The sequence below is a fragment of the Pyrgilauda ruficollis genome, unplaced genomic scaffold (genome assembly GCF_017590135.1).
Source record: "Pyrgilauda ruficollis isolate IOZ18807 unplaced genomic scaffold, ASM1759013v1 scaffold40, whole genome shotgun sequence".
Classification (NCBI taxonomy): Eukaryota; Metazoa; Chordata; class Aves; order Passeriformes; family Passeridae; genus Pyrgilauda; species Pyrgilauda ruficollis.
Genome location: NW_024525490.1, coordinates 9,002,969 through 9,026,866, shown reverse-complemented (window position 1 = coordinate 9,026,866; position 23,898 = coordinate 9,002,969). Strand labels below are relative to the sequence as shown.

The following is a 23,898-nucleotide window of genomic DNA, read 5'->3' as shown; positions in this document are numbered from 1 at the left end:
AGTGTTAGCAAACACAGTTGTCATCATCAAACTATTGTCTCACATGCACTGTATAAGATTTGTAACAAGAAGATGTAAATGATCAGGACTAACATGGCATTACTGGCGGTGGTGGCTGACAAAGCTGTTGTTGAAACTACTCCACACTTGGCACATTTGAGCGTCAAACCGCTATGAGGCTCACTCATCTGACTGCAAACAAACAGAACACCCACAAAAAGAACAAAATATTGAATTGTCACCAAAAAACGTTGCTACTGAAATTTAGCTTTTAAATATGACGTCATGCAGAAAAAGTAAGTAGACTTATTCAAGATGAATGCTCTATATTGTTGCAAAACTGTATTTCGTACTTTACATTACTGTTAGCTTTACATGTTAATGTTATGGGGCTTAATTTCATGCAAACTCTAATTCTTCCACTTAGTCTAAAAAAGGCCCCAAATGTGATCAAAAACTGCTCAGTACACTGAAGTAAACATAAGCACGTGCTAGGATAGACACACAAAGTGAAATCCCTCTATTCAGACCTGATGAAAGACTGTTGCATCCAAACGTGCTTGAGAAAGAGTAGAGGTTACTTAGAAGAGAAGTGTGAAATATGGACCATTACAGAACATTAACAGGGAAAGAAAACTGAAAAATTTATTCAAGCCTCAAATCAGTACGTCCATACTGCATAGACAGATTTTCACTAGTGACCTGCACAGCCCACTAATATCTGAAATGATTTTATTCATGTCACATGAAGGTCTGAATACAGGGCTTGAAACATATGGAATCTGATGAAATAAGTATCAGTTGGTACTAAAAAAGGGTTGGTGCTAAATAAGCGGACCTGTTTTGCCTTTTAATAAAACACAATACACAAGCATTAAGCTCAAAGCATTTTGTATAGACAATTGTACCTCTGCACCTGTCAGAAGAGTTAAAGGACAAAACCTGGAATTTAAGTTTTCCATACAGCATGCAATCAGCTTCTCAAATCAACGATATAAATATTTTTCCTATTCCTTCTCTTTCTGCTATCAGAAATGGGAGCAATCATAGCTGAATAAGATGTGACATAGCTGACAGGAAGGATGTTTTACTTATTCCCAGCTGGAAAGTGGTCAACATGGTGAAGATAAGTAACAGTTTTGGGTTTTTCCCAGATATTTCAACCAACTGAACTCTTTGCTATTGCCAAACCCAGCAATCACAAGACTTTAACATATTGTCCAAAACAACATTGAACTCCAGTGTTTTCCACTTTGAAAAACCAAATGAACATTTTCCATTAAAAAGTGCAAAGTATATTTCCCATAAAAAGGCAGTTTCTTCTGTAAGAAACCAGTGAGAACCAAGATCTTTTATAAGATGATTTTGGGGTGAGAAAATAACTCAGTGAACCCACATCAACGGGGACCAATTAAAAATATAGATTAAAGAATGAACTAGAAAAATGCCTTGGGTAAGTATAAACTAAGCTTGTGAAACTACTTTCTGTCTTTGCCTAGCAGTACTTCAGCATTATTAGACTGGATTATTCTCTTTACCTCTACAAAACTGCTCTGGATCTTGCAAAAAATAATAGAACTTAATGTGTGTATAAACAAAATGTAAATTTTCAGCCTGGGTATTTGCATATGCTTCCTCTTTTACCATTAAAAGGATTGAGGTTGTGAATGAGATCCATCAGCATATTTTTTCCCACTTGTTGATTCTCCATTTGCTTATTAAGGTGATAAAAAGCATTTGGAGTTAGTATATTTTCCCCATTCACTTGTTTTAAATCCTAGGACTGAACTTTTGACTGAACTTTTGACAAATGTAAGTTCAATGTTTGCCAGGAAGAATGAAGTTGCCTTCCTGAGAATGGCTGGCAAGATACTTGAGGAATGAATGACAATCACCTTTCCAGAGGAGATCAAATGATGAACAAATTTCTATGCCTCAAGGATAGACTCAAGAGATGTCATCTGCCAAGTAGTATCAAGGAATGCTGTTGCTAAGCCACCATCTCATAATCACACAAGTTAAGATTGTTTCTTATTAGGATATCTACATCTTTTCCAAAAATAGCTGGGTTAACAGAACAATCTGTGATTCTTTATCCATTTATTTTAAAGATAGATTGTTTTAAAATAAAATATTTCTTTACTAAGTCACACAATTAGAAAGCAAGTTATTTGTTTCATCAAGAAAATAAAGTATAAGCAAATAGATTTCCATAGCCTACAACAGAGTAGCTGAGGAGAAAAAAAGAAAAGCAGTTAAATCTAAGTTTGAATATCCTTACAAAATTTACAAAGCCAAACCTGTGGCTGTCCCAGCTCCTTATATCACTGAAATAAGAGGATATGTGAATTTGAATTGGTGATTACTAAGTCATTGCTACTTTTGAAACAATTTGGGCAGTTTTATAATATTCTAGATTTCACCAGTGTTATTACAGAGTTCAGAATGTTGATGGAGCAATGCAGACAAAAGTAAGGTTATGAAATGAATACTTTCTAATGAAAACAGAGGGAAACAGAAAAAATAAAAATACAGGGTTTGGTACATGTTTGTCAAAATGATGGTGGAAGAACTGAAAACTGAAACACTTGATTACATTAATATGAAATGCAAATCACACAAGCTAAAGTATTTATTATAAATGTACACATCAAACTTATTAGGAATGCTACTGTTAGTTACAGGTAATAATGTAATTTTAAAATAATTAAAAGTGAATCTGCAATAACTTTGCCCATAGCAGTAATACACAGAAAAACGAAAACACTATCATTTATCATTGTTAGAAACACAGATATTGGTGGAGTTAAACTACATCCTGGGCCAAAATACAATACCAGAAAATACAACCGTAAAAAATAATTATTCAAAGTTTAAATACACTTTCATAAGCATTGGGAAGTTGATGATGCAGTTGTGAAATACTTTTCTCCAATATGCAATGAATCTAGGTTTGCTGCTGCAGTACTTCATTATCACCCACAGTAGAACAGTTTCTGATACCACCACTGTCATAATCTTTTCTTATTTTGATAAAAAACATAATTTTTGCATAAATACAAGTAAATAATCAATGAGACACATTTACCTTTTTTTTTTCTCCTTTTTTAACTCTTAAACTATGGGGATTTTTTTCCAGCAATGTTCTTTTACACTAATTTAGAAAATACACCTGTGTACATGTTATGTGGATACAAGAACAAAGGCAAATTCTTAATGTAGTCAAAATGGCAGAAGAACATTGACCTATGTAAGGGGTATATTGCTGTAAAATACATTTTATAATTATTAACACAAATGAACAACATTTCTTGCCATAGTAATTAAATTTGAAAGCTAGACAAAAATAATCAGTTCCTTCAGTACACATAGTTCACAAAACTGTTATCCTAACTGCAACAGCTTTACACACGTAACCATCTTGTGAAACCTCTGCTCAGATTTGTAAATCCTGATTCTTATTAACTTAATACTGTTGTACTTATGCTTTGTTATATTTAGTTTTTTTCCGTTGCATTCCCTCAGGATAATATAACAGCAGCTTTTGAGATTAATGAAATCTGTTAGAAACACTGTGACATTGATATAAAAGTACACAGCACAATCAAAAGAATTCTTGTTGAATATCTGTAATTGAAAACTGGTGCTAAAATTTTAATATGCTTTAAAATAACCCAGTTGTTGCTTACCCCGCTCTGTGTTTGAGTTTTTTATCTAGGATTCCATCTCTGGAAACAAGTTTATTAAATACCAAAATGCCAATCACCATGTTGACCTGTCAAACAGAAAACAAACAGTTGATCTTTCAGTGCCTAAAATAAAATATTGTATCCTGGCTGTATTGTATTACAGGTCAGCAAAATGCCTCCTCTTACATTTTTGAGCATTCCTTCAAAAAATTGTGTAGCAACGTCCCTGAACAGATCAAAAGGCTGTGACAAAAAGGTGACATACACACACACACTGCAACAGGCTCGTTTTGGGACCTTGAATTACACCTGGTATCAAGCTATATATGTGGACGTATCTGATGGCCAAAAGCTTGAGTAATATAAATCTGGTATTTTGTCAGTTTTAATTGCACCAATATATATCCTATTCCAGGAAAACTACTGCAATTTGAGCTCTCTGCACAGACAAGAGCTAGTCAGAGCATAGTTCCTTTTTAAACATTTATGGCCCATGTGAGTGTTCCCACTTATGGAAACCTGCCTGTGGTTTTCTCTATCTTCCTGCATCTAAATCACTCCCTATGTCATTCACCAAAATTTCAGTTTTGAGCCTTGTTTGGCTGCAATTTACTATTTTTGTGGACTAGATAAATTCCTGGGATGTCTGTTTAGCCCCACAAAGTAAATGGTGTAATGACCACACACATGGGTTGAAGATCTAACCTAAAAAAAATTCAAATATTTTAGCTGTCGGACTTTGGCACTTAATGGACATATTAATGGCATTTAATGGACAACTTAATGACTGTTATTATCCATTTGTATTATCGAACTGAACTCTATTAACCTATCTCTGCATGACCCTACAAATAGGTAATACCAATTTTTGATTCTATTAAACGAATGTTCCTTTTTTTAATTTATTAAAGAAGGAAAATCCTTTTTTTCCTTTCAAACTGGTTTTTCAAAACCCGTGCCAAAATACCTAATTGTTGCTAGTCTGCCCTGCCAATTCTTTTTCAACTTTATTTTCAGCATTAACATTTTTCAGCTGGTGTTATATAATTCCTTGGCTTCAAACACTTAGGCTCAAGTGGCTGCATGGAACAGCTCCTTTCCACAGCTCCCAGCTAATGGCAGGGCAAACTGCGACTGTGAACTTCCAACATCTCCGAACAAAGACTTGCCAATTAAACAGAGAACATACAGTTACTTCCATGTGAAAATTATAACTGGCTTTTTGTAAACATCCTTGGCTCCTCTACCATGACAGGGACTGTGAGTTGTACAAAAGGATCCTGGCTTGACTCCAGGCAATGATGAGACAAACTCTATGGGAGTAGTAAACATCCATTTCAGGAAAATTCCCGTAGATGAATAGCTTTATCTTTGATGACTAATAAGACTGATTCTCTTTTACAAGAGAAAACCAGAAATAACCAGTGCTGATAGAGTTATCACAGCATAAAATTTCTGGAGTGGGAAGAAGAATTAGATTCAAAATCTGTAAGGGAAAAATGCTTAATAAATTGTTGTAAAAAAATCCATACAGACTGCAGAGCAGATGTCTGATAGCCGATGGCACAGGTAGGGATGTAATTTATCTTAACCTGAAGTAGACAGCTGAAATACTTCTGATAGTTTGATCTCTAAAAGTATGTATTTTTCTTCACTGACATTGAAATATGACTGGGATTACTGACTTAGATGCAGAAATCTACATTGCAGCTAGCTACAATTAGGCAGAAATGAATCCTACACCTAAATGCATGTCCAGAGGTGTGGAAGATCAATACACAAATGAGTAACATTTCCCAGCTATGACAATTTTTTCTTTGCCTTCAAAAACAGTAGCCATGGAGAACTTGCTGGCAGGTTCCACTCCTTCTGTTGCTTTTGCTGGCACAGCAATCCACTGCCAAGCAGCACTCTATCAAGACTGTCACTGAGTTTCACAAGGCAGTGACAATTGCGTAGATGCTGCTGATAATAACTCAGTGATGCCTGTAACAAGTTTTCTGTGCCACTAATCAGTACATTATTCTTTCACAGCTTACCGTGTAAACATGGAGAGATAATTGGTATAAAGAACTGATATAATCAAATGAATCATGTATTCAAAATACTGAAGGCATGTTAAACAGCAATGATCTCGGTATTTACAGCAAAATGCAATGTTGCTGTATACCTAAACTTTTATAATGGACATAGCACTTTCTATCATTTCATACAAAAATAGTGGGAATTATATTAATGTTTACCAAGACAACAGCAGCTGCAGGTCCAACGAAAGCATAAAGCAGCCCTCCTTCCAGAGACAGCCAGCAGCTGGAAAGAACATTAGAGAAGAACTAACACAAATTAAAAATAAGTATAACATACTGTCAAGAGAGCATTAATAATTAATACAGCATATTTTTCTGATGTATGAGGTTCATATGCACACACAAAAAAGAACTGCTTTGTTGATATGAAGAAGTAGAGATAGTGAAAGATAGAATTGAAAGATATTTCCATTACCAGTGGTTAACATTTCAAAATCTTTAACATTAGTTATACATAAACTGAAATGGCCAAAATGTATAAAGACCACAACAGAAAATAAGTTTGCAAATATTTATTGAATCTCCTCTAGTCATGTAGGACGAGTTAACTGAACAGACCTTGCCAAATAGGCATCTAGAAACATTTCTAGCTTACCATATCTGATAGTTCTATACTTAAAAGTGATTAAATAGTCAAGCACCCATAATATGGAACTTCAGAAAAAAACAGGTTTCTGCATATCCTGTCATTTAATAATTGCTATTAGAACTACACCTTAAAGACAATAACTCCATTAAAGAAAAATCGTATATGATATATGATCTGTTCGGTATTTCTTCTAATATTTTGCAAACAATTTAAATGTATATGTTAAAGCATCTGAAAACTGTATTTTCCGGAGACCTCCTAATCTCAAAGAATTTGTCATTCTGCATCAGAGCTTTCACTGAAAACCATTAGATTTCCAAACACAGAGCACTTTCAGAATCAAATTCTAAATATTTTATATACTATGATGTAAAGCTTTTCATATCTGCAAAAGAACAGGAGCTTCATACACTGAAGTAAATGCAGCTGTGCTATTTTCCCAGTGATTACACATTCAAAGAACAGCATGTTTATTTGAATGCATGATCACACCTACATATAAGGAAACTCCACACATATACATTCAAATAATTTACTTGGATTTCATATCCAGAAACATTCATATCAGTATCACGCATATCTTCTTTATTTTCCAGTAATGCTTTTGTACTTTCCAAAACCAAGTAAAATACAAGCACACCATAATATTAATGATCTGTTAGGGCTGGTATTCTAACTGCAAGGAACAAAAGCGTTTTCCATTGCAATGAAGCCATGTGAAAACTGTCACATGAATGCAACAGCACCAGTGTGCTAAGTTCTGGAATGATAAAAGGATGCAAATAGTTCCTATCTGCTTCACAGTTAAAAAGGTAGTACATGCCAAGCCATTTTACATCCTGCTTCAAAAACCACCTACAACACTAATGTTCAATTTATTTTTGCAATGTCAAAGAAAAATGCTTTCAAAATTTTATGCAGTTTTTCCTACTATTTTTTCAAAAGCTAGGTTATTATTGTCAGTCTGGGAACACAGACTTCTGAGAGGGGGAAATGTATTCATAGTGCACTTCCTTACCAGTATGAACTTTTAAACTTAGTGGAGATGACCACTTAGAGTAATTAGGACTTGTAATTAAAATTTTCATGTCTATGGGAGACAGAAACAGCAGTTCATAAAAATGGTTGATGTATTGTAGTTTGCAAATAACTTCAGTTACCTGTGCTGAAAAAAGGGTCAAGAAGAGTTTTCCCTAAATAAAAAATATATGTTTCTACCACAAAACACTTTGAGACAAAGGAAAAATGTTTCCTTCTCTTTTCCATGATATGAAGTAAAATGGCTGTTCAAAAGTGATTTCCACTTAGAGGCAGAGCTGGGAAAAAATGTAGAGGTTGTCCTTTTTTTCACTTAACCTCATTTTTACACAATCTGAATTTTCAACAGTCTAGATTTTCACCAGTGTGTGACATCATTACTGCAATATATTCAACATTTCCTAGCTGATGACTGAAATGAAATTTTCCTCCATCTTCTTCTGTTGAAGACTGACTGCAGATAGATTTTCAGGTGCCTTCCTACACCATGAGGCAATTCTTGTTGATTTTTTACTAGTTTTTTCTTCTCCTTTTTCTTTGCTCTGATAGTTTTTCCCCCCTGTGTTTTATAGTTGTTTTTATTTTGCTCTCATGTTCTCTTCTTTCTCCCTGATGTGCACATAGCAGAAAGCCATATAAATTGATTAGTGTTAAGAGCAGCCACTGGTGGCTTTATGGGACCATGTTAGATGACCATAAAATTCTGCTGAGTGATGAAGCATCTGTACATTTGCTCCTGTGTCCTGTACATTTTGTGAGATGTTTGATACTCTCCAGGAGATTGGTTCCTTCTCTTAAGAGAGCATGGCAAGAGTATGACTATGACAGAACTTTAATTTTTGCTGCTACAATAAATTCCTGGAATTTATCGGCACTGTATGTTACCATGAGCAGTTCATGCAGGTTTATTAACTGTAAGTTTTAGTAGTGATGCTTTCCTAGCTCTGATTGTCTGAAAAGAGATAGCAACAATATTTAGTAGAGAAATGGATGGAAAAAGCTATTAAGCTTTCAGACACATGAATCTTTTTCAGATAACCTGAAATATCTAAAAACTTGTCTCTGTGGGTTTTTAAATTATTTTTAGGAAATCCCTTCAGGCTCTATTTCTATCCCTGTATCTCTATCACTACAACTGTCCAGGTGAAATATTTTTCTTCTGTAGTTTAAAAAATACAGAAATATAACTGTCTAATAATTAGGACTCAGATAAAAAGAGAAATCAGAGAAACTGAGGATCAGACAGAAATGGCTCCATTGTGAACAATTCAAGCACTCTCATAACACATATACATGGAGAACTGAGAGGTGCTGCAAAGATTATTGGACCTTCTCCTTTTCCATGAATCTTTTCAGGTGTGGGACTGTGGAACTGGAATAAATTCCTTAATTTTCACTTTTAATGTTCTTAAAATGAACATCTTCAAGAACATGAATAGTTTGCAACTGGGTGTGTTTCTGATAGCAGCATGTGTATAATTGATTGCAACCAATTAGGCAAAATATAGTGTAAGCAATTAAAAAACTTCCACAAGTGCTTTAGTTATGGTAAGAGGAGCAGGATAGGAGCTCTGTTTTTACACTGCCCAACAGCTGTCATGAGACACAATTCTTTGCTGCCTTCTGGAGTGGGACAGCATATCAGCTGGTGATGGAGGAGGAATCCCCATTCCTTGTTTTCACTGTTTTCTTTATGTAATTCTCATGTCAATTGCCAAGAAAATGTATTTGCAAATAAGATGAGAAAGCTGAATTGTGGATCTATTTGTCCCTTGTAAGCCTTCATTTGGTCTTTTCTCTCATAGTACAACATCAGCTGGATTTGGATCCTGGGAGAAGAACTGTTACATGTACAGGGACCTGCTCTTTTTTATTTTCCAGGTTACTCTTAATGAATGATTTGTTGCTTTGTCTGAATATTTCAGAATATCCTCTTTTAAAAATGCACTCAGCCCAGGAAGGAAGAAGGAAGAAATGTTAACTAAAGCAAGTACTCACACATGAATGATTTCAGTAGAGCAAATGTAATGGGATTAATCCTGCAAGGGACAGAGCTACATCCCCAGTGGGGGTCTGGACATCCTTATTTAGTGATTTGTAATTCTCACAGCCTAAATGTTTTCCAGTTGTGGCTCAAGGACTAAATAATAAAAAAAAAAAAAAAAAATCCAGCAAGGTGAGTACATAGTAAAAAAAGAATTCAGAGGAGTAGGTTCTCAATATAGCACTGAAAAGGGGACTAAGACCACTGTTGCCCTTGCCAGCTCAAAGTGTAATTAAGCATTTCAGTTACATAAGACATTCCTCATTAAAAAAACTCAAGATGCACGTTGTCACAGTTTATAACTACAGAGCTTTGTGGCTGGAGCCAGAACTCAGGAGGAGGTTTGGTTTTGTATTCTTACCCACCCAGATCTCGAGTGCCAAGATGGTGAGACATACAGGGAAGGGAGTGGGAATCCTGATCTCACCCAGTGATGATGCTGAGGGGAATAATTAAATATTCATTGAAGTGAGGACTTGACCTAACTCATCCACATTGCTGATGAATGCCCTCATTACCAGTCTACAGAGTCATATTTCCTCTTTCTGTCCAGATGCATACTCAATTTCTTAGGCAACGTGAGGAGAGCTCCAAACAGGCTGACCAAAGGAAGCACACTCTTGCATACATAATGATGGTTGGAGTGCTCCACTGGCTGGAGGAAGGCTCAGCTCCTTCTTCATCAGAAGATCGAAGGGCAGCCTCTCTGAGGAGTTAATTTTCCGAAGTGCTAAATACACACCGGAGCCAGCCAGATGGCTAAACTGGTACTGTATTAGTTGAATGTAAATGAAGCACACAAATTTCCTCATTTCTGTCTCTCAAATACAGCACAGTCCAGGAAATGGGCTGGATCAGGGTGTCCAGGAGACAGGGGATGGATGGGAGAACTGTTTTGAGATGTTTGAAGGGCTTTGGCTCCAAGCTGCTCAGGGGCATAAAACTCGAGGTACCTGCTTGGTGTGCAGAAACCTGGGTGCCCAAAGACACTCTTTCCAGTCCAGTTTTGGATATGTTTAAAGGTTGGCAGAGGCTACCCAGAACATTTAACATTCTCTTTTGTAAATCTATATAAATGTTAGGTGTCTACGTGTCTACCTAATGCTCAGTGTTTCTTAAAAGCTTGCTATTTCAAAATCTCAAATGAAATCTAGGATTCCTGGTGCTTGGCTGAGCTCATTTCAAGACTGGCATGCTGTTTTCTCTTTTTTCTTATGTGGATCACTCTCAGGGCAATTCCAGGTGTGAATGGATACTTGTAGAACCTTTAGAGTGTGCTATGCAGTTCCTGACGGGTATGACAATCTTGGTAACTAAAAACATAGTTTATCATTTCAGATTGACTTACTAGTGTGCTGTTCCATATCCTTTTGTCTTGGTAAAGCCTATTGATATTGCAACCACTAATGCTGGCAGCCCTGAAAAAAACAAAACAAAACAAAACAATAATAATCAGCAGATACTGAGTAAAATATTGCTGTTCTGCCTCGACAAAAAAATGACAGGGCAAGCTAATGCAAAATGGGCAATTTTACATGGAATGAATTATTTAATGAAGAATATTGCTATTGTAGGATTTGTTTTTCTGAAGCACTGGCAGGGAGGAGGACACTGTTTTCTGCCCACGGTGTACTGCTTTGATGTAGCTAAATTACTGGTACATTTGACAGGTCTTAACTAGAAAGGGGTTTCATGAATATTCAGAGAATGTTTCTATCTTGTTTTATTTTGATTTCTTGATATTACACTACCTTGCTGAAGATCTTTTAAAATTTTGTTAAAACATATTTTGAAAAGAATGCTACAATACACACCAGCATACCTTGAGCTTGAGATACAGTGGAAAGGCTTCTAACCTAGTTTTCGTTTTAGTAACATGCTGTCTGCAATCTTTCAGTTTTACTCAAGAAAATGATTATATTCTTGACATTGCCACTACATTAAATGTTTCATTCCAATGATTCTTAGGAAATCAATTTTACTGACTTACCCCATCCAAGGCACAGGAAACGCTTCCTTATGAGTCGTGTCCTAATTTTTCCAGTAACAGCCATATATGACTGCCACGCTTCTGTCAAAACCCAACAGAATGAAGCTAAGAAGAAGAAGTGTAAAAATGCGGTGGTTGTGGTGCAGATGCCCTGCAGGGAGCAAAGAGAAGCTCATGCTGAATACTTAGGGACACTCATTTCTGTTTTCAATTCAAAGAGTTGTCATATTCTATCATCTTGACCTTTTTCCTTAGCATCAACTCTCCCTTTTCTCCCTTTTTGATGTGGTGGCCACAAAGAGCAAGAGAAAGAGAGAGAAATGTTGATGGGGATTAGGCAGAAGAGGTTTTGACTTGTTTTCCTAAACACTGAGTGTTCTGAGCAGGGACAAAAACCACAAAATAAATCATGCCAGCAGATTTTTCTCTACACATTTACTTTGACCAGGGACCATAATAAAGCCATTCTGGTAAGCCAGTTAGAAAAATTACTGATTATAAAAATCACATAGAGCTGAACAAAGAAAATGTGGGGGTATAAATGCTCCTAATTACCAGTTACATTTTATTTCCCTCCATGAAGAAAGACCCTGATTACAAAATTTAAAGTTGTTTTTCTGATTTTTTAAATTTAAATTTTATAGAATGTTAACCTCTTGGAATATACTGCTTTGGATAGTTTTTAAGCAGGTTTAAGTATCATAACCTTAACAATTGCCCTGGACATTGTTTTTATGGGTATCAGTCATTTGTCATCTGAAAACTATTTTGAGCACTTGCAATTGGCTTTCTTTTGTCACTGTAGCCCTTAATTAAACTTGACATTGTAGCTTGCGTAAATGAGCTTCTTGGCATAAATGATCTGTGCTCCACTGTGTTGCTTAAAATGCCAGCAGCAGGCTATAAAATGCAGTCTGTATTGTACCCCAGAACCAAGACCACACCAGAAATGTTGAGAATATCACTAGCACAATTTATCCTTAGCACAATTTAAAGAGCCAAAATTATGTTAAGATTAAAAGGAAAAACAGTTCACACCCCAACATCAATGAGGTAAATTCATGAAAAAATGAAAGACGTAGATATTACTTTATGATTATTTCTTTATGCATCATACACATCTAATAGCTTCCTTATGCTTAGCCTTGTATTAAGGCTAGTCAAGAGCTTTTACTAAAATCCCAGCTGAGCAAATTCTTTAGGGAGAGAATATGCACATTCCTACCTATATATAGGTGCTTGCATATATTGCTGATTCAAGGCTGACAGGAAGGATATGACATATACGACACCCATGTATTACACCATCCATGCTTTTTAGTACTTTTTACATTGCTAATTACTTTCCAATATTGGAAGTTTTGGGTTGAATTTTCTGTGATGTTAATTTTTCCAGATTCTTATCTGAAATCAGTTGTGCTGGTTAACTCCAACAGCTGTCTTAAATAAATAGCTGATACCAGCTGACATTAGCATTAGCTGACATCAACCTTTGAACTTTCAAAAAATTATGCACTTGAAGAGTCAAAATGTAATGCTTTCTTGCTTTGAATTTACAGACTAGACAAACACTTTGTCTTCAAACCCTGAGTCAAATTGTCTATTTAAATCCAGAGGAAAGGGGTTTTGTATAATTATATATAAGAAAACTGATGTTAATTAAAAAAACCCAAAAACAACAAGTAATATAATCTGGAAAAAAACAACACATCTTGAAAAGGCAGTAGGTATTCCATCCTAGGCTTTGTCATTAATTCTTATGTTTAGATGTCCCTAAGGTATATGGATTCATAAAATCTATCCAGTTGAAGTCTGACTAATAGCAGTATTTCCTGTATATAAAAAAAATACCCCAAACCCCACTTATTTAAAATGAAAGTTCTGCAGTGAAACACACAATAAGTACAGTAGAAAATTAATAAATGTCCTTTCTTTAAAGAGCTTGTTCATATATTATGAATTCGTACTATGCAATTTTAATTTGCTTCCCCATCAATGTTTTTGCAAGGGCTAGAGAGTTCCCTCAGAGGAAGAATTTGACAACAAAATTACTTTTGAGGAAAAGTACAGAATCTTTTATGGAGGAACTGCATGGGTAAAAACACGCCCTGAAAAAAAAAAAAAAAAGGTGAATATACTATTTCCCTTATAAATAAAGCAAATACAAACAATCCTGATATTTTTGGTGCAAACACTACTAACTTTTATGGTTGACTTGAGTGTCCACTGTAGGATTTAATTAATAATTTATCCTGTATTTTGAAAAAAAAAGAGAAGGTGATGATAATCTGAGACAAATGTGGACATGGCTACTGTAGAAGAACTGTGATGAAAATGTTAATGATAATGCTGAGCAGAAAATGAGAAGACAGAAGCAAGTTTTATGAGAAGAGATCTGTGCTCGAGCTGGAATATATGAGTGCTGATTATATCTAACTCTTCTGAGCAGCAGACAGGTCTTTAATGAAAAACAATGGTAAGTCTGTCCCACTGATGTAACAGTGTATTTGCATCACATGCCATCAGAAATATGCAAATCAGCCTGCAAACATCACCAAACAACCGCTGTGGGATTGTGATGACAGGTTCATGTGCAGGCAGTGCTTGCAGTGAACTCAGCTTCCCTCCCTGCAAGAGGAGCAGTCCTGGCAAACAAAACTGCCCCCTCCCAGGCACAGCCACCAGCTCAGCACAGTTGTCCAATACTCCACTGGAAATCTGGCTTTTATGTATTTCCTTATTCTTCCCCTCTGATAAATAAATAAGGAAACAATGCTGTTCTGTCTGGAAAAGCAATGCATCTGGCAAGTCAATTTCCAAATAGAAACAAAAATTCATTTTCACCAAAGGTTGTTATTAAATGAGCCATTGAATATGTCTGATTTTAGAAAGTATAGCATTAGCATTTTTTCTTTCTCACCAAGTTATGGACTACTGCCAATTTCTCTCCTCTTCTTCCTTGGCCAGGGACCACCACCTCCCCTCACCTTCCTGCACATGCAGCAGCAGCACTCAAACCTTGTGGCCCATCACTCACAAAGCTGCAGTGTGTCAGCCTGCCTGCACCAAGAGATAGTGGTACACATCTTCCCCATTGCTTTAGGAGGAGATGTTTCTCATTTGCTTCTAATTCTAGTTTATTAAAACTCACTGAATTAATTACCTGTGCTGAGGATCTGTCAACCTGCAACAAAATTAATTTAAATTTAATTTATTCATTATTTCTTCACGCTTCTGAAATTAAGTAAACTTTTACTCTAACCCTCCCCTTCCTCCCATTGCTTTTGTTCTTGGCACCTCATATTTACTTATAAGAGAGGGGAAGGAGCTTTTCTGTCCTCAGAATGCATGGTTTCATGGACTTTAATTGGGTCTCAGGTGTTAAGCTACATGGAATATCTAAGTAAGACCATTCATCCCTTTTTAATAAACAATATACTATTGAAAGCAAGAACACACATCAGGCATCAAATTATTTCCTTCTCTCATACTTGTGAGACACCTACTTCAAATGAGTGCACTGAAGCACAGCTGAGAAAACTAAAAACAATGGAAATTGAAAGCTACCTTTTCTAATGATTAATATTTTCATATAATAATGAGTGAAGTAGAGAATACATAAATTTTTTATGACCTGAAAATGTAGGTCATAAATGTACCTCAAAATAAGAATTTATCAACATTCTTTGAGCATATGGCTGTTGTGTTTTGGGTTTTTTTAAAAGAACAATGGTATTTTTTTAATAGAAAAATATGTGTTTGTTTGTTTTTTTTTAACAGCAGTGTCTTCTGCCATAGACCTTTCACACAAAGGAAAAGAGGGTTAAGTAAGAACACCTGATTTGTTTTCTGGCCCTGAAACCAGCTCTTTTTCCCTCAACAAACTTGTTGACTCTCTCTGGATTCTGATAAACAGTATAAAAATCAAAGCTATTTGAAGACGAACATGAAAAATGAAATCTGTATTGGTGGTAGCAAAATGAACATGGCTAAAATTCACTCAGATTATTTAATGAAGCAGAAATAAGAGGTAATAGAAAAGCATTTAAAAAATAAAATTTCTTAGAGATTGGAATTTTGCCTTTGACTTCTCTCTGCAGAGATAAGCCTAAGGAGATAAATTAAATGGGTGCTGTTCTTATGATGTTCTGATCATGCACTGAGTTCACAAAAAGCACCTAAAGACCAGAATAATGAATAAATGAAACAAAGAGCAAACAAAACAAAGATAATGCAAAGGACACAGTAAAAAGCAGAAAAGTATTTCTGTGACAAAATTTGTATATTTTATTTTCTTTTAGTCACTCTTAAGCCATCTACTCTCAAACTGTGTATCTTTCCCTTTTTTAAATAAAAAATGTAAATTCATAAAATAAGATGCTGCTTATTATTCTGAATTTTATTTTTTTTTTATTATCATCTATTTTTAGACTGATTTGGGCAATACAGTGTCTTTGTCTCAGGAGTAGCAGACTGCCAGAATAGAGGGACACAACATATTGGTCAGATAATATTGAATTATAGATTAAATACTGATTTATAGAGTAAAGTGACATGTTAAAACAGATGGACATTCAGATACTGTGGGACAAAGAAGTAAGAACTTTCTTTTCAGGAGTGGTTTTCTTGAAGAGAGACATATTTGCAATGAGAAAAAACATGGCAAGAGAGGCTGTTTCTTCAGTTGCAAACATATTTGAAACTCTTAGGATCTTAAATGTCTGAGAAATCATAGCTCAAGTGTTTTAGGTTTCTCTTCCAGGATTATTAATGTTCCTGACACCATAAAGCTTTGAAGACTCCATTTAAAAAAATCCCATGTTCCTTTCTTTTGACAGACTGTGCTGCTATCACCACTTGTCCAAGCAAAGAACTCAGGAAATTGGATATACAGATATAGAAAATAGCAACATAGTAGAGATAATTGTTCAGAAATAATGTTATTTGTGTTTTCAACCAACATCTATGAAGCTGTTTCTTTTAAATAACACAAAGGAAAACTTAGGGATCTTCTAAAAGTCTTTTCTGATGTCATTAGCAGTTGAAGACTCAAGTGGTTTAACTTCACTACATTTTGTTCTGATATCTGACATGATAGCCCAGTATAATTATTTCTTGCATTGCATTTGTGTGATGAGATATGCACAGTTAATTATTATACAGAAGGATTCTATATGCAGTACAAGACAACATGGATGGGAGCCTTTACTTGGATTTTTAAAGCAAGCTGTTTTAGCAGTGCAACAGCAGTAATCTTTGAGCAATTAGGTGATCTGCCTTACAAAGACAATGAGTGATAACTAAGGACACTCAATTTTTTTGTCCTTCTACTCAATCATTTTGTTTACCCACAACAAGAAAGATGCCTTTCTAGGTTCTGATAAAGCATATAAGCTGGCTGTAAATGACCCAGCTCTTTCTGCAGTTCCTTTGATTTATTTTACAATTAGGCTCCCATCTTTATCAACAGAATGACAATCTCACAGCAAATGTTTTCAATATCAAATTTTATTTTTCTTTTCTTTTTGGTATCATATGCAAATTATCACAATAGTTGCTAAACTTTGGGACCACTTCATGTGCCCAGTCTTAGGGTGCAATATAATTTGTTCAGCTACTTTGATTTAAGGTTTTTCTTTTCTTCTGGAATCTGTCCTTTTATCTGACAATACAACCAGAGTATCCTACTGCAACAGTATAAGTCTATCTGGAAGTAAACTTACAATTCAAATTGTAATTTTTCTCTGCATTTGTGCTTTCTATGTACACTTTTGATATCCTTCTTACTATTTTCTCCTAAAGTTTCTTCAGATTTTACTAACAAATTCAGTTCCTGCTCCTCTTTTACCAAGATGTACCTTAAAAGTATTTCTAAAACTCACCTCTATGAGTAAAGCATTTACAATCTCTTTTCACACTTACTTATGAAGACTAGTCAGAACGCCTGCTATTTTTCCCAAGTGCAGAGTTCAACAGAAGTGCTGTTTATATGTGATCCACTAGAAGTCTATGGAGCCTTCTTTTTAACTTCTGCCCTTTGGAGTTATTTTTCTTCGAAGTTCTCCCTTGATAGCTGTCACCTCTACCACTCATATCAACACCCTCTGCATTTAAATTTTGTGCAGCACAGTTGTACTGCATCATCAGTTATGTCTATGGAGAACTGCTAGGTTTTAGTCAAAATAATTCCTCTGCCAGCCACTATTCTTCTCCAGTTCTTACAATACAAATACTACAAAATAATTCTATCAACTGGATGTGAAGAGACAGTCTTCATCTTTTGGGATGAAAAAGAATTCATTAAAGTTTCTAGCTGCATGTGCAAACCTTTCTCACTCTGTCATGTGGCAGAATGTCTACACTAGTAACTGCAAAGGTATCCTTTATGCACCGGCATGTACATAAATTGTTAGTAAATTCCTTGGCATAGTTTTGACCTGGGCCAAAAATTGTTCTCCCAGCCCTGGCCCACACAGCGACTGAAAGAGAGCCTGGGCCAGGAACCCTTCCTGATGGTCAGCTTGCACTCAATGGCCTCCTGGCCTGGAGGGCTCAGGTGTAAGGGATGGAAGCTGTCTTGTGCTAATTTGCCTTGGGGCTACAGAAATATTTGTGTCTCATTTTGGTGACTAGGAGGGACAGAGACAAGATGTCCAGCTGGATAATTCGTATTATGCTGAGCTATGACTAATATACAAGACAGTAAAATTCATTCCATGTTGTTTGCAGCATTCTCTAGAGATTGTCAGTACAAAGCTCAGGTTTGTATTGTTTAACTCAGAATTGCTTTCTTGGTGACATGCCTACAGTAAATTGAAAGCCAGGTGGAAGACAATTCTCATACAATTTCCTTACACTCGTACTCATTTTAGTCCTCTGCCTGCTTGGATTGTTATTGCCAGGTTATATTTAAGCAAATGAGCTCTGCACAAGCAGGATCACAGAACAGGTTACTCAGAGGCGATTTAATTTCTTCGATTACAAAACCTGGCAACACAATCTCTTTCCCTTCTGCCTTTGTGCTGCGGAGACGTGTATTTTTCTGGGCAGGCAGGAAATTAAGGAATAGGATCCTCTACTTGTTTGCAGTCAGTGGAAAGACTCCCACTAATTTAAGTAGGCTTTAATACTGGGTGTTACACCTATAGAATAAGGGATGAAATGTGCATGAGCAGAGGCTTGTAATCTCGCATCTTATCTTAAGTGCTTTAAACGTTTACAAAGGATTGGATGAGCACTTTCTCTGGTAAATGAATATGGGCTACTTCACATCATGAATGCATTGTGTTGACTTTGATGTTAAACACAAAGTAAACGTCAGCTCTGTCAGAACAAAATACTTAATATTTTAACTGAGACCTCAGATAAGAGTGTTTTGAAGTTTGTGAGGCTCAGAACAAGAGGTTTACAGACAGATATAAAAGAAAATAAGAAGCCCTTTAAAACTCTAAAGCATAAAATAAATTTATATTATTTTTTTTCAATTCCTTCCTGTCTAATTAGTCTCAAATTGCTATCACAGTGCTGTATTTTCTAATTGTCTTCTTTTTCTAGGTGTTTTTTTCTGGTTTTTTTTTGTTTGTTTGTTTGTTTGTTTGTTTTTAAATACACTTTTGAACTCAAAGTGATGATGCTGAGTTTAGGTAAAAAAGTGGAAATCACTGGTATACTTTCTTGAAACAACTTCTTCATTACTGAGCTACTGAGGAATGAGAATTAAAAAAATTAAATTGAAATTGATGGTATCTTGAAAAACTGCTCTATAAAAATAGCTTTGTGAGGTTTTGCATTACTAAGTCTGAAAGAATTATTATTTAAAGAAGGATAACATGTGGATTTGTGGACAAAATATAGATTTGTTTTAATTGGTGGGCAAGAAAAATCAACCTGGCCTCTGAAAATCATTGAAAAATTAAGTACTTGTATATCATTGTGGGTAACAGCAGTACAGAAGCAGAACTGAAGGTACAGTGTGAACAGAAGGGACTGGATTCATATGGATACATGCACAGTTTGGCCTGAAAAGTCCCTGCAACTAGAGAACTAGTGACTCAGAGGAGAAAAGAGAATGCATGCTGGCTGTCAGAATGCTTCTACTGGGCTGTCAGAAAGACTTCTACTTACTTGAGAAATATGCAAATTAACGTATAGGTTATGGATCAGTAATAAAAAAGCTTCACTTATGTTATTACACTTTCGTTTTCAGGACAGTTGTTTCTCAGGAACTGTTTTTAGGCTCTGAAAATTCCATATTGCTTTAATTTTAAAATATGGAATGTGCAGTGTGCTCTCCTAAATGAAGAGAAATGCTCTTGGCAGATTTGAAGAGATAATAATGAGACAACTACATTAACAGTGAAGAAAAATCTGTTTCACTGTAACATAAAATGTACTATATAATCATTTCAGCTTACTGGGTAAAGGTATTCAGCTTTTTCAACCCCTCTTTAGGTTTTTGCAAGTAATATTAAGAAATAAGAAATATTTGTTTGCATTAGCTATATGGCTTTCCCTGTTTGGGGAATGGAGAATACAAGAGCCAGTAGTCAATTAGCGTGATGTTCCAAAGGTCCTGAGTCTTCCCAACTTTAATTTATTTAAAAGTTCATGATGGAGGCTGTGTGAGTAGCTAGGGGCAATGAGCCAGGATTGGTGATGAAGAGGTGGCTGAGCTAAGCACAAGGGTTATACATGAGTCAGCAATGTCAGCAAAGAAAAGAGTGGTTCAGAGCACAGTTGAGAGGGATCTCCCTACAGAGTTCTGAGAAAAAGAGGAGGAGGTGTCCAGGCACAGACAAAGGCAAGGAATTGAAGGAGCTTCCTTGAAAAGATGGCATAACATAAGAGCGTAGTGGAATGGATACTGATATGTGAGACTTCAGATTCCTACAGGAGAATCCAAATGCAGCCAGTGCAAACTGATGTCCTGGTGAAGTAAATTACCAAGAAAAGCCGCCATTAGGTAGGCAGAAAATACTGCCTTGTGTTGCCCCCCAGTGCAACACATTCTTGTAAAAGAAATGTTGTTATCACTTGAGTATCTCTACTCTTAAATCAGATCATCTGTTTGCTCTATTTTAGATTTTGATGTTATTTGCTAACAATAAAATTGCTGTAATTTTAGGGAGTTTCCTCAGCAATCAAAATGATGCCTAGAATGAGAAGTTCAACAACAAAGCCTGCAGTTGTCTTTCAGTTAGTCTGACTGTGATGATTATAATCCTGCCATATGAAAACAGTCCATCTTCCTGTCTGGGATACCGGTGTCAGCAAAGATTCCTTCTCTGCATATTTGTAAGAGTTTCATCCCTTTACATGATTGACTGAAACCACTGAAGCAATAGCTTTGCAATGCTATTACAACAGTGCCATATGTTACGTACCTTCATTCTTTTTCTGTTTGGTTTTTTTTGTTTGTTTTTGGTTTTTTTAAATCATAGTGTATACATACGTCTTAAAAGTCTTTATGTGAAAAGGATGAAAAGGATGCTTTTTTCCCCTAAGAACATCCTCAATTTCAAGCATGCTGTTTTCCTCCACGGACAATGTCTTTTAGGATGCCTGTATTCCACATAAGAAATAGTCTTTTTGAAAGAAGCATTTTAAGTTCAAAATAGAAAGAATTCAGGAAATGGAGACAGTATCTACACTATTATGGCAATCCAAAGTCTTCTATGGATTACTTACTTGGATAAATTCTGTTTATTTTTCAAAAATAACAGATAAAGCAAAATTTTAAAAGATATGCTATGGTTACATCTATTTGTACTTGATAACAAAATGGGTAAGAAAGCATTCACTCATCCTGCAGCCAGCTGGAATGGTACAGAAAATGTCTATGTTAGTAAATTTCTTTCTACTCCAAAATAAGGTGGCCATATCCAAGCTGGTCTCTTGCCAGGTCCAACTATCCCAAGCTTGGGGAATTGACAGGGATAATGCTAGCTAGTGTGGGACAAAATCATGCCAGGAGGCATGCTAATTATTCCAGAGTATAGATGACTTCATGCCAGTGCTTGGGGTCATGCCCACCTACAGAGGCATGTAGAACAGTCTGACTTTGTTCTCTTAGCCAGTAAAATATGCAGTGGGCTGGAGCAAATGTGGTGGGCTGACCTGGGCCAGCAGCTAAGTACCTACCCAGTCATTTGATCACTCCCCCAGCAACATGGGGAAGAGAATCAGAACAGCGAAAGTGAGAAAAACCTGTGGGTCGAGATAAAGATGGTTTAATAAGTGAAGGGGAAAAAAAGCCTGCACTAAGTGATGCAAAAGCAGTCACTCACCACCTCCCACCAGCAGACTGTTGCCCAGCCAGTCTCCAAGCAACAGCCACCTTTAAAAGACCTGTGCTGGTTGTATTGCTGAGCATGTTATCATACAGTAAGGGATAACCCTTGGTCCTTTGGGGTCAGATGTCCTGGCTCTGTTCCCTCCTTTCAAGTTCTTGTCCACCTCAGCCAACTCACTGCCAGGGCAGCTGGGAAACAGCGAAGGTCTTGATGCTGTGTAATCACTGCTCAGCAATAGCTAAAACATCAGTGTGTTAGCAACACTCTTTTTATTCAGAAATCCAAACCACAATACCATACAGGATTCTGTGAGGAAATTCAGCTCCATCTCAGCCAAACCCAGTACAGAAACCTAAAAAAGAACCCAAATGCAGTGTGTGTGTGAATGTATCCCCACACATGCTTATGAACAATGGGCAACACATGCTTTTGAATGTGTTCATAGAATGTGCAGGCATACACATACAAACAGGCACTTTAAAAAAAATAACGCAAATGCTTCTGAAAGTTGTTAATGGGATACATATATGTATATATGTAGTTTAACAATTTCTATTGTTTCTTTTAATTGAAAACCCAATTTTAATATTTTTTTCAGAAATAAATATTCTTTCCCTGTGGCTTTAAAATCACAGCACATTATCACACTGGAGAAACAAGTGGAGGTAGAGTGACCTTTGGACCAATAATGCATTGCAAAACAATATTTTCAGCAGACAGAAGACTGAGGAGACTGCTTTACAGCTCTGTATCAGATCCTGTCAACCTGTGTATGTGAGAGTGAATGCAGAGTGAGGGGAAAGAACAGAATCTCCATTTTGGGGAACTGGCAGTGTCAATACAAACTTATTATACAATAGCATCATGAATCATATTAATTCCTCTTATGGTAATGATATTAATTTCTAATGCCTTTAATGCTTAGCTATGGGTTGTTTTGGAGACCATCCATTTTTTGTTCATGCAGAGATACATATAATGGCAATGAAGCTGCCTCATCCTCAGGATTAAATTGCATCTGGAAGAAAGAAATTCCTAACAGAGGGCTTTATTTAATAAAAAAACATAGCTAAAAATAAACCTATTATTTAGTCCCTCTAAATATAGAAGAGGGAAAACATTGAATAATCAAGTGTTTCTAATGATATTAATGAAATCAGGGATTTTCACATCGATGGAAGATTGTAGAGCTAGGAATACCTATGCACACTGAGAAAATCAAAGGATGCAGTTTCTTGTCATTTTTTACCATGGCTACTGGAATAAAATTCGATAATTAATAGAATTTGAAAGACAAAAGGAATAGTATCCACAACCAGGGAGAAGAGACTGTGACTACACGTGTATTTGGAAGTTTGATTGAAAATGGGAAGGAGAAAAATAGGTTGAAAAGTCAGCTAATATTTTGAAATTAGCTTCTATTCATTGCTTGCACAAGAAAGAAAAATGTCAAGAATTTTTTTCCTTATAAAAGGTGAAATAATTTATGCTGTTAATACCTTAGCATTGTCTTCCAGAAAGGAGGAAATTCTGTGTGGCATCACATTCATTCAATTCTCTTTATCTGCTGTGTTAAACAAGTAGGATAAAGGTTTAATATGTATGAAAAAGCAGTGGGGAAACTTTCACAGTGATTCCTTTAGCATGATTTTAAAAATGTGTAACATTGTGATTATTAAAGAAGAACATTATGACAACCTGGTTGTTTTTAAGGAACACAGAATTAAATGGTTTTGTAGAACACTCATATGCAGCAGAAGTTTTAACTAATAAAAGCTCCTCTATCATATTACTTCAGGCCAGGTTTCTTGAATAAGGGAAATAGCAGTCTTTTTATTGGCTCTGGCTTTCATGCCTGCATTCCACTTCCCTCTGCTTCTTCTCACAGAGCCATAGAAAAGGCTTAGCTGGGTTAGTCTGTACCTATGATGTAAGGTAATATGTCAGCGCAATCTGGAGGAGGAATCTGGGACATCATTACTTTTAGGATAGCACTGGTTCCTCATAGATACCAGCAGGAAGAAGATTCTTCCTCCTATATGTTCTAAATACATTCTCCCTATGGAAGTCACCGTGAGGAGCCTTGTGAGGACCCAAAGCTCTCCGCGAGGCCTCTTATCTACTGGTTTCACTTTTGTTTAACTCCCAGGGAGTCTAAGAACATGAGCT

At 36.0% G+C, this 23,898-nt stretch overlaps 1 protein-coding gene across 1 annotated transcript in view; it reads right to left on the bottom strand.

The window, feature by feature from the left end:
• ADGRB3 (adhesion G protein-coupled receptor B3) overlaps positions 1–23,898 on the bottom strand; it is a 439,855-nt gene that overhangs the window by 31,734 nt on the left and 384,223 nt on the right. The window contains exons 19-23 of the mRNA XM_041477430.1: positions 11,438–11,588; positions 10,796–10,865; positions 5,933–5,999; positions 3,690–3,775; positions 94–192 (exon numbers count right to left, since the gene is read on the bottom strand). Coding sequence (XP_041333364.1) covers positions 94–192; positions 3,690–3,775; positions 5,933–5,999; positions 10,796–10,865; positions 11,438–11,588 — 473 coding nt within the window. The remainder of the gene's footprint in view (positions 1–93; positions 193–3,689; positions 3,776–5,932; positions 6,000–10,795; positions 10,866–11,437; positions 11,589–23,898) is intronic.